The sequence below is a fragment of the Zosterops lateralis genome, assembly GCF_965231275.1.
Source record: "Zosterops lateralis genome assembly, chromosome: 1".
NCBI lineage: Eukaryota > Metazoa > Chordata > Aves > Passeriformes > Zosteropidae > Zosterops > Zosterops lateralis.
Window position 1 is genome coordinate 88,254,186 of NC_139762.1, and position 18,091 is coordinate 88,272,276.

The 18,091-nt window shown below is 43.6% G+C and overlaps 1 protein-coding gene across 14 annotated transcripts in view; it reads left to right on the plus strand.

Moving 5' to 3' along the window:
- The window catches only part of LOC310909938 (poly(rC)-binding protein 3-like), a 497,258-nt gene that overhangs the window by 470,605 nt on the left and 8,562 nt on the right, over positions 1-18,091 (plus strand). For 11 of the 14 annotated variants that reach the window (XM_083862318.1, XM_083862312.1, XM_083862321.1 and 8 more), the window contains 2 exons: positions 6,491-6,660; positions 7,905-8,458. In XM_083862318.1, the coding sequence (XP_083718444.1) occupies positions 6,491-6,660; positions 7,905-8,001 (267 nt within the window). In that variant the 3' untranslated portion in view covers positions 8,002-8,458. Of the gene's footprint in view, positions 1-6,490; positions 6,661-7,904; positions 8,459-12,445; positions 12,986-18,091 lie in introns of those variants that run through there. The other 3 variants (XM_083862317.1, XM_083862315.1, XM_083862316.1) reach the window with 3 other exon arrangements.

The window sequence follows — 18,091 nt, forward strand, 5'->3', positions numbered from 1 at the left end:
AAAATCATCAGTTCTCATCCATGTAGTGGGAAATGCCCCAGCTCAGCACTGTCAATGAAAAGCAAACATGAATCCACATGATGTTTCTCACAGAAGGTTTTTCTGACTGCACAGTGTGTGTCTTGCTGTTGTTGCTAAAGGAGCAAAGCCAAGCCCAAAATGGGGTTAGGCTTAGGAAGAGACTGCTGGAGCTCTACAGGTGGTGAGAGGGAGTGCTGATGTTTGGATGGTGTCAAGGTGTGCATTAGAGGACCAAAAGGTTGGTGCTGCCCACCTGAACTCTGTGTGCCTGTCTGTGTGTGCATACCCAGAATTCCAGAGCAGAAGGAAAAACAGGCTCTTCTCCTATCAGGTAGCAGGAGCTGCTTGGGAATTTTGCAGGTGCCTTCTCTGAGGTCTCCCAGTGTGACCATGCATACTGGTGTCCTGTTTCTCTGTCACAGCTGCACTAGGGCTGCTCTCCAGGCAGCCCAGTGCCAAAAATGTATTTCTTTGTGTCAGCAGTGGTGTGACCAGCAGGACCAGAGCGGTAAATGTCCCCCTGTGCTTGGCCCTGGTGAAGCCACACCTCAAATACTGTGTTCAGTTTTGGGCCTCACAGTTCAGGAAAGACATCGAGGTGCTGGTGTGAGTCCAGAGAAGGGCAATGAAGCTGGTGAGGGAGCAGGGTGGGGAGGCACCAGCACCATCAATCAGATGCTGTGTGTGTGTGGAGGGAGGTCAGTGTGGGAGAGGCAGCAGCAGCTGTGCAGCAAAGCCTGCGTGAGCAATTGGACTTCGCTTTTCCAAGGATCTCCCAGTCCCAGTTTTGATGGACTAGCCATCAGTGTGCCACAGTGATTGTTTATCTGGCTGAAGGGGAAGGAAGCTGCAGGCAGCCCTGAAGCTGCCCATGGTTGGTCCCCTGCCTGCTCCAGCTCCAGGGATCCTCGGTGCTGCATGAGTTCCACAGCTTTCTTATCATTTCTGCTTATCTGTGTAAAAGTCCAGCACACGTGAGAAAACCATGACACTTGTAAATATCTACATGCTTTGCAGCTACCAGAGAAATCATAGCTACATGTGCTACATACTTCTTCATACTTTTTAAGACCAAGACAATGATAAGCATGCCTCAGTAAGAACATGATAGAGCAAAATCAGATATGAAGACAATGAGACTAGAGAGCCTAGTCTACAGCAAACAGATATTATTAGTCTTTTACAAATTACATAGCTTTGTATTAACATAAATTTTCCTCACTCCCTCTGCCATTTAGGCAGTGACAGAAATTTATTTTTCTGTTAATAATTTCTGTAACAACATAATGCTGCTTTCTTCATATAATATGCTGACAATTGCAGTGAACCTGTTGCTCAATAACAAAGAGATACTAGAGAAAAAGAAAAAAATGTATGTTTTACAGACAGTTATTTTCCACATGCTAAAAGCTGAGGCTTCCTCTCCAAATAATGAATTCAGAAGAATTGCCTTTCTAGGTTTTTTCATAATTTCTATATAACTCCAAAAAGATAAAAAAGAGGACAGTTCTCCCAGTTCATCTCAGAAGTCACCTTGGTCATCATCTAGTATCTCATTTTGCTCATCAAAGCCTCTTACAGGGGAATTTGGTTGCCTTTCTTTCCTTGCTGGGATCTTGTCTGTCCTTCCATTGCTGCCCAAGTTACACAATATAAGTATGTTTCACCTAAATCCCAGAATGAAGTGACATAAACAGGTCCTTTAAGGAATCTTAAATGGAAGAAGAGATGGCACCCTTGGGTGTAAATACTAGACGTCTTAAGATTTCATAAGTCAATACCTCAAAACATCCATTGAGAGTAAATGAACAAACCAATAATAATCGAAAAATCTGTCTCATAAAAATTAGGCGTATTTTGATTATATGTGGGAGAGGCAGTCAGGGACAAGCAACAGGAAACAACTTACCCCACAGAAAGCACCAAGAACATTTTACGGCAGCTATAAATCTCGTCACTACTCCATAGAAACAGAAGTGTTAATCCATCCAAGATGGATATGGCAGACTTGAAAAACTGCCTTTATTTCCCTATGGTACCTTAAATACTTTCCTGCCAGTGAGTAGGACCCTCATGTGCCAAATGTTCTCGGAGCAGCCAACATGTTTTCTCAGCTTTCTATATGGCTTACTGCAAATTCTGTGCAATTATTATGGTCCAGATTTTGATTTGTTGTGGCAAGAAAATTTCTTAACATTATTATTGTTTTATTCTTAAGAGATACAGAGTATTTAAGCATCTTTTTCCAGACTCTGTTGCAAGTTTGTTAAGAACTTCCTCATTAGTTTGTGTATTCTGCCTCATCAGGTATTTCCCCCTATAGAGTACTCTGCCCCAGACCTTCTAGTTAAAAAACACAAAACAGACCAACCCAAACCTGAAACTAACAGTTTCAGCCTCTGTCTTTCTGAAAAGAGATTGAAGAGTCTCATTCATGATGAGCACCTGCTTACTCAACTAATGCAGAGGTTTGGCCAAAGCAAATGGACTTGTGTTGGCAGTAGGGAACCTGGGGGAACCATGAGTACCTGTGGACAGATGTGGCCAACCCCTCTGCTCCTGACAGCAGATACCAAGTTGCAGAGGCTAATTCCCTTTTTACAAGCACTACATTATAAGAAAGGAAACTGATTCTTTTTTACCAGTGTTTCAAATCTCCATGCTATTTCCTCTGGCAGTCAATGCTCTGCAGCATTGAACTCTTTTATTAAATTCTGTCCGTATATATATGTAAAGCATTTATATTTAGCATTATGGGGAAGATGAAAAAAAAAAAAAAAAAGGAAGAGAGGTACCTGAACCAGAGATGCCATAGCATATTGGGAACAGCTATTGGCATCAGTAACTTAAAGGTGGGAGGAATTATAGGAGACCTTTGAATCCCACCCTTTAAGAGCCCAGACTCCTGACTCAGTCCTGTTTCCATTCGTGCCAGTAGAACTTTACTGAAGAACAGAGTAAAGCTAGAAAAAGGCAAAAAGCAGAACATGTGTTTTAGGGTTGGTTAGTTTCTAGTTTTTTTGGCACAAGGAGAAATGAGGTATGTTGAGGTTGGGGAAGACAGACATAGGTGGTGTAGAGAAAGTGGAAAGGGAACCATTTTTACCTGGAGCTCACAGATCAAGGAGGGTACACCTGAAATTTTGGGGTGTACAAACAAATCCTGATACTTACACACAACACATCAACAAGCTCTGCAAGTCACTGCCATTGCCCTTGGACAGCGAAAGGAGAAACAGGTTCAAAAAGAAATTGTCAGACAGATGGACTACAGAGCATAAAGGCAGAGATAGCAGCTACTAAGGTCTGTAAGCCTTAGGAGGGAATCGGAAATACCAGTGAAAACTTTATTTTATACCTCACACTGGTTTGTTTGTTTGTTTGTTTGTTTGTTTGTTTTTTTCCTTGTAAGGGTGGGCTACTGCCACAGTCAGAGAGAGACTACTGGGCTTGATGCACATCTGATATGAGCTCTTCCAGTCAGGTCTTGAGAGAGTCAAAATATACATACCTGTACATACTATGTGTGTGTGTGTACATATGTGTAGATTATAGATATTTGTAATAGAAGTGTTCAAAGAATCACAGAGTGGGTCAGGTTGCAGGGACCACAATGAGTTGTCTGATCCAACCTCCCTGCTTCAGCAGAGTCACCTTAGAGCACGTGGCACAGGATTGTCTCCAGATGGTTCATGAATATCTTTAGTGAGGGAGACTCCACAACCTCTCTGGACAACCTGTCCCAGTGCTTGGTCACCACACAGTGAAAAAGTTCTTCCTCACATCCATGTGGAACTTCCTGTCCATCAATACTTGCCCATTGATTGCCTCTTGTCCTATTGCATGGCACAACCAAAAAAAAAAAGCCTGGATCCACCCTCTTGGCACCCTCCCTTTAGATACTGACATTCATGAGGTCCCCTCGTTCCCTCTCAGTCATCTCTTCTCAAGGCTGAACAGGCCAAGTTCCCTCAGCCTTTCCCAATAAGAGAGATGCTTCAGTCCTTTACTCATCCCTGCACTGGATCTGTTCCAGAAGCTCTGTGTCTTGCTTTTCCTGAGTAGCCAGAACTGGACACAACACTCCAGCCAAATATGGCCTCACCAGGGCTGAGTAGAGGGCAGGATGACTTCACTTGATCTGGGGACAATGTTATTTATTCCTAATGCTCTCCAGGATCTCATTGTCCTTCATGGCCCCAGGGGCACACCGCTGGTTCATGGACAGCTTGTTGTCCACCAAGACCCCCAGGTCCTTCACCACAGAGCTGCTTTCCAGCAGGTCAACCTCTACATTTGTTGAATTTCAGAAGGTTCTTCTCTGCCCATCTCTCCACCCTGTCGAGGTCCCTCTGAAGGGCTGCACATCCCTCTGGGGTACCAGCCACTCCTCCCAGCTTTGTGTCATCAGGGAACTTGCTGAGGAGGCCTCTGCCCCTTCATCTGAGTCGTTGATGAACAAGTTAAACAATACTGGGCCCAGTGCTGAACCTTGGGACACACCACAAGTGACAGACCTCCTGGACCCTGTGTCACTGATGATTATATTTGTTAGTAAGTATAGTATTAGACTACAGTGTATAGTAGGCTTGGTAACATACTCTATGGTTTGGCTCCTCTCCCAAAATGGGCGAGAGGTGTTTGGATGCAGTTTGACATGATTCCATCTCAGAGCAAAGCATCTCAGGCAGGTGTCTCTGTGTAAAACCAAATGCCCATAACCAAATGTCCCTTGAACTTCTGCAAGAACACAACGGCTCTTGAATACTCAGATACTGCTCAAATTTCAGTGGAAGTAACATGTAATGAGGAAGGCACACCAGAGAGAGCCCAAGCCCTCAGCACTACTATCCTTCCTGCATGGCAGATGGAATTGTGTGTTCTGCACAAGCCACAGGCCATGTCATAGAGAGTGTCCAAGCATCCTGTTGTCACAGTAATGAAGGGTGACTTTGGAGAGCTTCAGGCCAAAGGACCCCCAGCACATACAAGTGGCAGTTTGCTGAGTGACCCAGCAGGTTCCTTCTCTGCCTGTGCTCTGGTGCTCTCCTGGCCTGTGCCAGCTTCCCTCCCTGCAAACCATGGAGCCCAGTGAGACTTGAGGCATCAGAAGCAGAGGCTTAGGGATCCCTGTGCTGCCCACAGGTAGCCAGTGCAGGCACACTGGTGTGCTCACAGACAGGCCAAAGGGTTCCTGGTGAACCACACACCAATCCTCTGCACTGCCATGTATAGTCAGTCACACACTAAGAGAGATCCTTGGGATAAGGACAGGGAGCTCAGCAAGCCCCTCCTGTTGTAACAGGATGGGAAATCCTGTGTGCATTTCCTGCCACCACATTTTTCCCCCCTCCTCGTGGTTGCTCCTCTTGTGCTTGTCACAACTTAGTCGTTGTTTCAGCTACCTGGGTATCCACTTTGGCTTTCTGTTTGTCCCTGAGTCTGAAGCAAGGATTGTGTTCGGAGGTTTTTCTTCTTTGGATAAAATGTCTGGACAATGTGAATCTGTTTTAGGCCAGTTACTCCAAGTACTACAGTACCACAAAGGGTAACATGTCAGGGCCTGAAGCAGTGGGAAGAGTAGGAAGGGAAGGGCAGTCTCTGCATCTTGGCATATCCTTCTGCAAAACAGGCAACATTATCGCAGCATCAACAGACCTGTAGAGCAAAGTTTCCATTTTCTGCTCATTCTGCCCATGGATGAGCTTCTCAGCACCCATCCTTCCTTAACACAGAACAAAACCCCCTCCTCACCCTTACAGAAACCAAAATATCTCAGCCTCAGCTGCTGACTCTATGCCCACTTGCTCCTGGGGGATCTCCGTGCTGGAGGAGCAACACCCTGGGATACACATGACACACACAGAGCTCAGGCTCATTCCTATTCACAAAATTAGAGTTTGGGTAAGCTTCTTAAGCTTAAAGGAAGGCAGACAAATTTCAGTCTCTTCCTATGCCTGCTTCTGCCTGCAGTCAGAGAGCTGTAAATCCCACTGACTTTAATGCACAGTACCTGGCCAAGCAAGAACCATGTGTACCCAGGGAGGTGTAGGGCTGTCAGCACTCTGGAAAGGTGCAGAGCCACATGCAGCAGCTTTGGATGGTCACCCTGACTTCCAGCTGCTCTTGGCTGGCTGTTGCCATTGGCAAGTTTGTGCCAGGGCTATGGTTTGGTTTTCTCACCATCAGAGCATGCTGACATTTTCTGCCATGGGAGACAATGAAACAGTCTTGAAATACCAGAAATAAGATACTGACTTAACCAAGTAGCAGCAAAACTGGATCTAGAGGCATATGACCATAGAGCCAATAGACTGCACTAGTGATTCCTTCCAAACAGCAGAGCAAAAAATCTTTTTGTTTTGCTAGTGAGCTGCTCATAACCATGCTTTTAGCAATACTAGAGATTGCAGTTAAGTGGTTTTTGCTTGTGTCTGTGGCACTAATCTCAGTCTTTGTCCCGCTCCAGTTAATAGGCTGCATTATTGGCAGACAAGGCAGTAAGATAAATGAAATCAGGCAGATGTCAGGAGCGCAGATCAAGATTGCTAATGCCACAGAAGGCTCCGCAGAACGACAAGTTACAATCACAGGATCCCCTGCAAACATCAGCTTAGCACAGTACCTCATTAATGCAAGGTAAGTTGGCTTTGTAAGTGATCATGCTTCTGCCAGATTGCTCTGTCTGCTCTCCAGCAAATGTCTGTCCTGGGTAGATCCAGAGAGTTGCTTTGCAGTGTTCATTTTGCGTAGTATTACTCAATTCCTAATGGTTTGTACAAGCCTGTATCATTAGAACCTGTGTTTGCTGTTGGTTTATATGGAAAGGAGCTTAATCTGGTGCAGTTCCACGTACATGTTGAATGACAAAAGCTGCAAAATCTGAATACTCATATTAGCATCCACCTAAAATATTGGTGGATAGATTAAATGAAATGACAATCATAAATTGTTTAGAGGAAAATACTGTTCACAGACCCATTTTACTGTCCTGAATGGCAAATATAGTGAAACAGATTGCAATATAGATTTAATTTACCAAGTGGAAATTGCCACTCAGAATTGATAAACTGACATTAGGTTGCTGAAGAGGCACAGGATTTACTTTTTCAGAGACAGCACCACAAATCTGTAAGAAGCATTCCCTAATGAGACAGGGGGAGACTATCTGCTTCTCCACTTCCTGGTCCCAGAATTAATGAAAGCTCTGGCTGTTTAGCTAAGCCATGGTGATGGCTTAACAGTTTTTATGTGATTATTTAGAAAAATATTAAAATTGATACCACTTTTATTTGCAATTATGCAGAGAAGAAAGTGCAATGGATATAGTGCTGTCTCATAAATCTACTTGTAAATGCTGGACTGAGGCAATATATGGTGGGGGAGTGGCTATGTAATTTATGGTACTTTTTTCTTTTATTTTCTTTTTTCCCTCCACAAAAATCCTGTGATATGAACTGAGCTTTGTGTTTAACTATGTTTGCTGTTGAGGTAGTACAAAGTATGTGATTTATGTGGGAGCTGCAGTCACAGCAGGTGTGTGGCTTCCTGTGGTCCAGCCTCCTCTCCATCCCAGTTTTATAGAGCACCACTGCAATGGTTGGAGTGGAGGAACGGAATGTTTGTGCAGCTCTGTGTTATAGCAGACAGAAATACTCCTTTTTATAATTTAGTCTGAAAGCAGCTTCCTAGGGAAAGATATATTTAGGGGTGGCACTGTGCAAACTAAGGTAAACCATTTCCAGAATCTTAAAAACAATCTACAGCTCTTTTGATTTATATTCTTTGTAGCAAATATAAGTCACTTCCATAAGCCCTGTAATCAAATAAAAATGTGTTCCCTCCTTTAACCCTTAAGGATATGTTCTTCTCTTGGTGTTCAGGGATTCCCCACACATCGAGACGAGACTAGATCCCTTCATTTTTAGTTGCACAAACACCATATGGCATGCATCTGGATCTCGGAAGATAACAATTTAGGATCTTGAAGACAGCTAAAGCATGCAAATAAAATAATGCACTAATTAATGAAGTTGCAGTGAGCTGCTCACCAGAGACAGAAACTCTAGTGAACAAAACTGTTTGACTCACTTTAGAAAAGTCTGTGAACTCTCACACTTCTGTTGGTTACTGTTTAATGATTCTTGTGTTGGAATGGGATCTATATGAGGTCTTTAACATACTTTCGCAAAGAAGAAAACTCCTCAGCAGTCACATACCACGGATCTCTATCTATACCCTGTGAAACCAGAAACAAAGTACTTTGTTCCTGTTCAATTTCTAGATAGAAGTCATTTGTTACCATCATCTACAATAAACCATCATATATTATTATGTACCATGTGTTGGAACTGTATTTAGATGAAGTGACTTCATTTGTAAATGAAGACTCTTAAAGTAATGTGTAATAAATTAAGCTGTAAGGTAACATAGGTAATTAAGGTGGCTTTTTCATTTTAAAAAGTGACACTGTTCCAGACCTCTCCTTTCACATGAGACATTGCCGTCCAGCCAAGTGCCACCACAGCAGCAGTGTGAGTTCAGTCACACTGGAGGAAAACTGAGAAGCTGTGAGGCCGGTTTACTCTAGTGAGATTTAGGTGCTGGGGCAGGACAGAGGTGCAGAGCCAGGCTGCTGCTGTTGCTGCTGCTGCTGCTGCCTCTGTGGGCTGAGAGCCACCTCCCAAACCTGCCACAAGTGATGCTGTCTCTTTTAAAGACAGTGGCATAAAACAGCTTTGGGAAGAGACAAGTACAGCACCTAGACTGCTCAAAGTGTGGTCTGATATGTGAAAATAATAACTACAAGAAATAACAGCTGTATAAGCATTCAGCATAAAGTAGATCTTTTTCTCCCCTACAAGATCTATTCTTCATGGGAATTGGTTTCCAGGGCCAGTATTTCTGCATAAACCAATGCCTTTCAGCAACATAAGATGTAAAAAACCAAAATTATCTATCCACAGTATTCCTGAAACATATTGCGTGTATCTTTAAGCTATCCTCCAACCAAAGTTGCTATCTATAGAATAATTTATCAGCTTGCTTTAAGACTTTTATTGCAATCTGGTATTGGATATGTACATAGTATATTCTAAATTATAGATATATAAATATATTGATATAATATCAAGACAGAGATTTAAATCTTTCTAAAGTATTGGTTTGATTCTGTATTGCTTACCCGAGCGCTGGCCTCTGTACGAATAGAGCGTGTCTTAGTTTGTTTGCAGTAGAAATGTCTTTTTTCCTGTAAAGCCTTCTGCCTCTTTAACTGGTCTCCACTGTAGTAACTAGATTTTCATTACCCAATTCCATCTTCTTGCTTTTATTAAGATTGAACTGCAGTTTAGTTTTCCTGTGTAATATCTGACTTTGAATTATAAATGAACTTAGCCAGCAGCACTTGCTCCTTGTTGAAGGGCAGTTTCCTGAAGGTATTTTTTACAAGAGGTTCACGCACAGACCCAACAGGACTGCCAAAGCCACACCTGCTCTCTTCTCCTCACCAGTTTCAGGTAATGCAGGATGTGGCCTTCAGTGTATGTATTCAGAAGGTGCAGGCCTGCAAAGGGACAGTGTAAAATTGTCCCTGTGAAATTTTGTATGAAGGCTTCCTCAGCCCCTTTCACATGCAACGTTCTTGCATCCACAGCTGGTTTGAGAAACTGCCACTGTCATGGGACAGCTGATAGCTAACCTGATGACCTCCCAGCTTATGCATTGCCACCAGTAATAAATGGGAAACAGGGCAGATTACTGCTACAGTTGTACCTGTAAGAGTAAACCAGAGACAGGGAGTTGGAATGGCTGCTACCAACACCAGCATTTTGGCCTGTGGGATCAGTTCTCCCTGCTGGTGCAGGAAAAAGCTTAGGCTCAAACATGCCCCCCTCTATATCAGTAAGGATTTTTTTTTTTTTTTTTGGTTTTGTTAAATGCACAGCAGACAAAATTGGAGTCACTGAAACACTGAGTCCTGCACTACCTTTCTATGGGCCTCCCTCCCAGAATAATACTGAGTAATACTGAAAAATCCATCTGTATAAAATGAGTTTTTCAAAGCATACTAAGGTATCACATGTAGCTCCTACACCCCCAGGTCAAAGATGTACACTGGAATTGGAGTCTCTGATTCAGTGGTCTTGACATAAACCCCTCTGTATGAGTAATGGCGTGTAGCATGGCCAACAGCACAAGGGTGCACTTATCTCTGCTTAGAAAAGATAAGAGTTGCTCATCCATGAGGACAGATAAAGACTTTGGGGTAGGAAAATCAAAACCTCACCTCTCTCAAAGGAGTCTGAATTTCATGCACTCACCCTCCTTTCCTCCCACCTCCTCACAGAAGATGCATTCCTTCCAGCTTCCCAGCAAAAGCTGCTGAGGTGTTTGTGCTCCAAGAGCCCTCTTTTCTTTGTGGAGAAGAGGGGAGCTTGGTGCTCAAGCATTTCCCTCTCTCCTCCACACTCCTCTCCCTAGCTCAGACCTTTTTCAGGTGTCCTTCAGGCTCTCCATCAGCAGCAGTGCTTTGGGAAGCTCTAGCCCAGCATCTGCATTCCCTGCGTAGTGCTGGTTGATCCTTGCATCCTTGCACGAGGCAGGCAGTGTGCTGGCCATTGCCTTTCCCTGGCAATGAATGGCCATGGGGCTGTTACTCTCAAAACTGTGTCTAGGGTGAGGAAAAGAGAGGCTCTTCCAAGCCCTGTGTGGGGTGACCATGTTTCCTTCCCAGCCTGGCTACAGCTGCTCTCCAAGCCTGCTCACCCAGTCCCCAAGAGGGACTAGCACAAATCCTGTGCTGGGAAGCCTTCCTGGGCCTGATGAGCTGTGGTAAGAAAGCAGCAAGTCCTCTGTATGGCCAGCCAGCAGCTTCACTCTGGAAGCAAGGAGCTGCTACAGTTCCTCAGCTCACCTCAGGAGAAAACACAGGAGCTTGACAAGTTAGTAATTGCCAAAAAGACAACCCCAAACTTCCTAGGAATACACATGTAGCTGTAGCTAGAAAAAGTTTTCTAACCCATGGTCCTATTTCTATGCTAGGCTGCCATAGCTCCCAGCTGGTCACCTGCAAAAAGCATCCTGAAATTAGTATTTGAGGATTTTGCCGACCCAAAAGCCAGTGCACAAACTGCAACAAGCAAATGGGCAAAGGGAGGATTTATCTAGGAAAACATTTTGGCATATGAAAAAAACAGTGTGCCCTTGAAATTACTGTATTTTAATGTCTGAAAATGTACAGAAAAGCAGAAATATATGGGCCAAACTCATCTTGCCTGCTGATGGGTGGAGTCAGATTAAAGTGAAGGTGGTTTGAGTCCTAAATCCTCCCAAGAGCCCATCACTGCCCTGGGCTGGGAGGTCGGGTCAGTCTCCAAGTTCCTGGTGCTGGTGGGGTCTGTCTGAGGATGTGTCTGTTGTATCCATGTAGTACCTTGTTTGTCAGCCTGAAAGCTTTGTCATGTCCACTGTAACCACCACACAAGCTCAGAAAGGATACCACTGCTGTGCCAGCCGGGGTGTTCTTCAGTGTTCCTTTTCACTAATTTACTTATAACTAGATTGCCTAAATATTTTGTTGTGATATACAAAAAAAAAGTCTGGGGAAAGTACAAACCGAAGTGAACACACCGGCTAATCTGGTTTGTTTTATATGAAAAATGCACATTGACCTCACAGTGAATGAAATTAAAAACTAACTCACTTAAAAAACAAACCAAAAAAAGAAACCCAAAACAACCAAAACTTTATGCCTTAAATGGAAGCAGCAAATTGTTGCTCAGTCTCCTCTCATCCTAGCAAAATGACAAAGGGTTCTATTTATGTCACAAAATTGACAAATTGAAAAAAAAAAAAAATACCAAAACCCCCGCGTCCCCCTTTCAAAAATACCCTGATTTTGAAAAGCAAAATTTACCATATCAGTGCTGGGGAGTAAACTTCATAGTTATTTTAAGTTTTCTTAAGTTTCGTTTTTTCCATCTTTTTGCCATTACCTGCATTCCTTAGATTTCTTTTTTTCATTTGTAAAACGAACTAGCAACACCCCCATACCCTCTTCCTTTTTTTTTTTCTTTTTTTTCCCTGTTCTGAAAGAACTTTAGAGTCTCAGTAATGTTTTCCCCATCAAATCATGGAAAACCCTTTTGTTATTTCTCTTCTTTAACACATAACATGTTCCTCCTTTGACCCTCATTTTCCCTTTTTTTCTCTCTTTCCCCCTTCTCCTCCCACTCGTCTGTTCCCCCTCGTCCACCGATCTAATCCTGGATCCTGCCCTTTCGTGGTTGCTGTCCGTCCTTCCCTCCCTCCCTCCTTCCCTTCCTCCCTCCCTCCTCCTCCTCCTCCTCCTTCTTCTCCCGGCCCCACCGCCCTGGCTGAACCCTCCCAACCTGTTTGTTCCTCTTCCTCTCTTCGTTTGCAGCTTAGAGATGGCTAAAGTCAGCACCCAGACCGCTTCCGTCACGACCCCTGTTGACCTCAACATGAACCTCTCTCAGTCTGCCACCCCTACCTCCACCCCCACCTCCATGGCCGTGCTGGCGGCCGCCTCCGCCGCTACCGTCAGTACCCCCCCTCCCCTACCAACTCTGCCAACCACCCACTATGCCGTTCCTGTCTCCAGTCTGCTTGGCATGAAAACTGTCCCACTCCTGGCACTAAATGCCGCGGCCGCCGCGGGGGCCACGGGGAGTTTGTCCGCTTACACTGCCAAAATTCCTTCGACCAGCGGGGTTAAGAAATCTGACCGCCAGAAGTTTGCTCCATATTGAAGGGATGAGACACAATGCAAGCTTTGCCAGCTCTGCCAAGAGTCTGTGGTAGATCCTAGTTTATCGAGGAAACAATACGGCATCTTTTCTTTTCTGTTCGGTTGCTAGTGTTAACTGTTGCCGCCTCAAGTCGTCTTCCGCTCTCCATAACACCTAACACAGGCACCACCTTCCAACTAGTTCCAACAGCCAGCAGGTGCCGGCCCGGGCTCTTTCTCCCCGGACACGTCCCTCCCAGGGGCTGCGGCCAGGGCGAGGCAGGGCTGCCCCAGCCCAGCGAGGGAGATATGCTGAAGAGAAGGGAAAAACGTAAATGAGGCAAAACGGTGACAGCCGGGCCCTGCTCCAGCAATGCTGCCCGGCATGAAAATACACTTAGATGCATTTGCAGGGATCCCTCCAACTGCAGAACAATTCCTTATGGCAAACTAGCATCTTCAATGTATTTTTGCTATTGCTAGAATGTGCAAATCTGGCACTTCTGATGATCTCTCGTGCCCCGGCAATGCCCTGTGAAGTGCTGCTGGTCCCCTCAGTCCTCCCAAAAGGCCTGGAAACCCCCATCCCCTTATCCCAAAATCTGCCTACATGCAGGAGATGGGGGTTAGGAGGTACCAACTTCAGGTGCTTCTGCATACAACAAGTGAAGCTTTATGGTCTGAGGAAAACTGCTAAATTAAAATGACTGTAAAACAGTAAGGAAAAAAATATCAGGCACCTGTGCCTTTCCACATGATTCTTTTACAGGGTGAAACCAATTTTCTCTACTTTGGAAAAAGGTAATTTTAAGAACTCTGCTTTAGGGAGGGAGGGAGGGAGAGAGAGAGAGCAGGCTCCTCCTTTTGCACTCAGATGTTTTACATACACCACCAACACAGCACTTATTTCTGTAAGTATTTCAGAGCAAGTACAAACCAGATGCCGTCACTATCTGATATTTCCTCTCATGTATGTTTTCTTCAGCCAAAACGGCCGTTTTTCATTAGCTTTCTCCACAAAATACATCCCTGTTTAACTTGCCCCTCATCATGCAGTCAGGCTGTATGGTAATCATGAAAAACATGTAGCATTTTAGAGGTCATTCAAAGGCTGCTGCCTGGATGGATCTCATCCCTTTACCAAGCACTTCAGGATGTTCAGATTAACTAAAACAAGACAGGTAATGGCAGCCAAAGCCAAGAGAGCTGGGGAATGGAGTGGCTGGTTGCCAGCTGTTGGAACTAGTTCTTAACTGCATTTTATGTTTGTCCATCCACCTTCTTTTTAATTTCTGTTGCATAATTCAGTAATGCAATATTGTTTTCCTCACCACTTCCAAATCCAGAGTCCCATTAGCCTGCCATGTTCATCCACTCTGCACTCCTTGGACACAAAGCTTTAACAATTGAACTGTATTCAGTGCATTTTAATATAAACTAAAAACACAACGCAAATGCAATACTTTTTAAAACATGGTATTTCGAAGTGTGTTATTGTATAGGGCTAAGTACTATCTCAGTATTTTGTGTCATTTCTGTATTCTGTGGGCTTTTCTTCACCTTAGCACCTTTGCACTAAGTTTTGTCACTGTAACCATTTGTAGAACTGCCATTGTTACAATTTGCACTTATCCAAACGGGGTTTTTGGTTGGTTTTATTGAGTTTTTTTTTTGGTTTTTTGTTTGTTTGTGGCTTTTTTTTTTTTTTTTTGGTTGCATATAATGAAGGAAAAACTGGGAATAATTTCAAGGTACCACAGCTATTTAAAAGCTCTAGAAAACTGCTGTAAAATTGTTCTGGACTATTGTAACTGTTTCAATAATTGACACAAGAAAAAACGAAAAAAACACCAACCTCTGTGTGAGAAAACTTGCCTGCACTGAAATGCTGTTCTATGCTGGTTGTACTCAAGTGGTATTTTTTTAATAGTGAGAAGATTTTTTTTTTTCCTTTTTTTTTCCCTTTTTTTTTTTTTTTTTCGTTTTTCTTTTCCTCATTTTTGTTCCTACATTTTAGGCTGTCTTCAGAAGTTACTGGCCTGGGGGCTCTGTAATGTATCTCATCATGCCCTAGTGCATTAGCCACCAGACAGGACTTTTCCAAAGCCCCATGAGACAATGCTTTCTATGGACTAATCTACAGAGGAGTTTCTGCCATTTCTAACTTTCTTATTATTCTGAGACATCAAAAGAAAACACTTCCTTTACTCTTTAAGCAACTGTGCTTCCTAACTCTTGTGTTGCTTTCATTACTGTTCCAGTTTTAACACTGTTGTGGCTCATAACATAAAGCAAAGTCAAGTTATTTTCGGGGGTTAATTTTCATTGATGTTCATGCTTTGGCTAATCTGTATAAAAGCATGGGCCGTTAGTGTTCTAAACCACTGTATTCAGCTAGAGACTCGACAGTAAGTTAAATGAGACGTTTTTATAAATAAATTTTTTCCTGATTAAAAAAAAACCAACAAAAAAAGACGTGGTAGCTTTGTGCATACAACTGTTGTGTTGTTTAAACTTTGTTCTTTGTAACCGAGTTGCTAACTTGTCATTGAAGAAGCACTATTTTATGGATTGTCAAACTAAGATCACAGACAAATTGCTTGTTTTCAATTAATGATTAAAGGTTTCATATCATCACATTTAAGGTCCCAGTGCTCTTTGGGAAACAGTGTAACACCTGTGCAAGACTGGCAGCCTTAGTAAGGATGTTAGCCCATTCTCAGGCATGATGAGTCTCTTCAGGACTAGAGGGAGACAGATTGTGCAATTTGTAGATAAGCAGTACTTCTACAAAACTTGATTTGGTTTTAAAAAAACCTGCTCGTTGAGAACTTCTCACATTGCATAGAAAAGACAAGTTTGGCTTCATGTTACAAGCAGCCACTGGTTTGTATCTCTGGTCTTTTCCCAAACTGATCTATAGATCAGATACTGGAGACAGGAAAACAGGAACAGAAGAATGAACTTGGATGCTGAGTACTGTATTACCAAGGCCCTTGGTATTTTCCCCCTTCCCAGCAGCACTGCCCAGTGGCAAGTCTTCTAGTCAGCACCTTCCACCCTGCCAGGAGCCAGCCCAGCAGCTGGGAGGAGCATGGCATTGTGCAGTAGGAGGGGGAATGGAGAGCTGAGCAGGCCCAGGAGCTGTCTCCTCCTGTCCTGACACTCTGCTCCAGCTGTTCAAACCCTCCTTTGGATCTGCTGAAGCACTGCAGTCACAGCCTAGAGTTCTCTCTTCACACACAAGCAAAAGAAAGGGGCTGGCCCCAAGCTGTTGCTGCATTACAGCACCCCTGGCTGTGCTCTGGCCAGCTCTCCTCTTAGGGCACTGGCACTACTGTCACAAGTACTGCTCTGGCCTCAGGAGAAAGCAGCTTTTTGGCAGTGCAAGAGTAGCATCCTTCATGACACAAGACTGATTGTACAACCTCCAACTCCCTCTTATATTCTGTTAAAGGTCAAAGGTCTCTAGCTCCTTCAGGGATTTAGCTTGGGGTCCTGCTTCCCCTCCATGCCACAATTATTCCCCCTGGTCTCCAGGGTACAGAGAGCTCTCAAGTCTGAGCCTGGAGTGTTAACCCGGGCACGGCCAGGACGTGATGCAGACTTGGAGACCTGGGGAAACCAACAGTTTTCTCCATACAGATACAGCCACAGAGCAACCCCTGATGATGAAGGGTGCCAAGGGGCACTACAGAACAGCTCACTGCACCCCAGCACCCAGGAGCCCTTACCCAATGCTGACAATTAGCTGTTCCAATCCTTATAAAAACTAGAGGCTATAATACTGATTTGATAAAATTCTGTTATTATTGCTTAAAATATATTTTTATTACTTAATATGTATTTAACTTGTCATTCTTGAAGGGAGAGCTGAAGCTGCTTTCACAGCAGAGACTTCCCTAAGTCTTCACTTCTTCAACAGCAAAAGCTATTCCTGTGGCTAGCTTGGCTACTGTACATGAAAAATAATAAACCACCAACATTATTGCAGCTCAACACTAAGTAGGTCAAAGCTTTGCTCTGCCAGTAAAGCTCTCAAGCAAAGGGCAGCAGCAGCTCTGGGGTGTATAGTATCTTTCACATTAATAATTCACATGTGCCTTGCAGAATTGAAAGATTTAAACAAACTAGTGCAGGGACACGTTTGTGTGAGGAATGAGGAGAGGTAAAATAAAGACACATGGACAAAGAAGAAAGTCTTTTGAGAGGGTATTTTGCAAAAATACAGGCAGAAATGTGACAAAATCTAAGCTTATGATAATTTCATTATTTTACTTAGAAAATATTTCTGAATGCCAAGAAAAAGTTCCTAATAGCTTTAATATACAAAACAGACAAACAAAAGACAAGGTGGTAAAGAAAAAAAGGAAAGAAAAGAGTAAAGAATAATAGTAACTGAGATAGAAAAGTAAACCACTCATGCCCAAAGGTAGAGAAGAGGAAGCATATACCCGCTGTGAAAAGGTCACTGCCCACACAAATGTGAATTTCCAGATGAAAGACAGCACAAGGTCTGCAGCTTTTGCGTCATCAAATTGGAATTAGGTTTCTGGAAACATCTCAAATGAATTCAAGCAGCTCTGTTGTGTTTCTCAAGTGAAAAAACATTGACAGCATGAATGCAGGCTGGAACCAGAAGGAAAATAAACAAAGTTAGTCCTCTGCTAATACACAGAGTGCTTTCTGTTCTCAGGCATAGCCGGAGGGCATCTGTGGGCCCCAAGGTTCACATTTGTGCCAGCCAAGCTCCTAGGAAGCAGCACAGTCTCACTGGTGCCACAAACAGCAGCACCTGGGAAAGTGCCTCAGCCACAGATTCTGCACAGGCAAGGTGCTGTTTGTTGGGTTTCACAAGACAGTCTGAATATCTTATTTCTTCCACAGCCTTAATATCAGCTGAATGTATTTCAGCACTCTTTGGACAGGACCTTCCCCTTCTGGAGTGAATGACATGATTATCTAAAAGTGACAATGCTTACTGATACAGTGGTTCAACAGTGGCACAGCTTCTGCAGGGAAGACTGCCATTGTCAGGCTGCTCAACTGGGTGACACAAAGTGTGTGTTCAAAGGACAGCACTGAAAGGAGGGATTTGAACAGAGATCTCTTCTATCCTCTGTAACTTCTGCAGCCATCAATGGTGCAAGGCATTAGTGCCTCCACTGTATCTTTGGAAAAAATATCTAGTTTAGATGTCTACACAAAGGAACTGCTCACATTTGTTTTCCCAGCTATCAGGCTAACTGAACTGAACAAACTGAACAGATCAAATGAAGGCAGATACTGAAAAACTGCTTCACACCTGAAATTTCCATC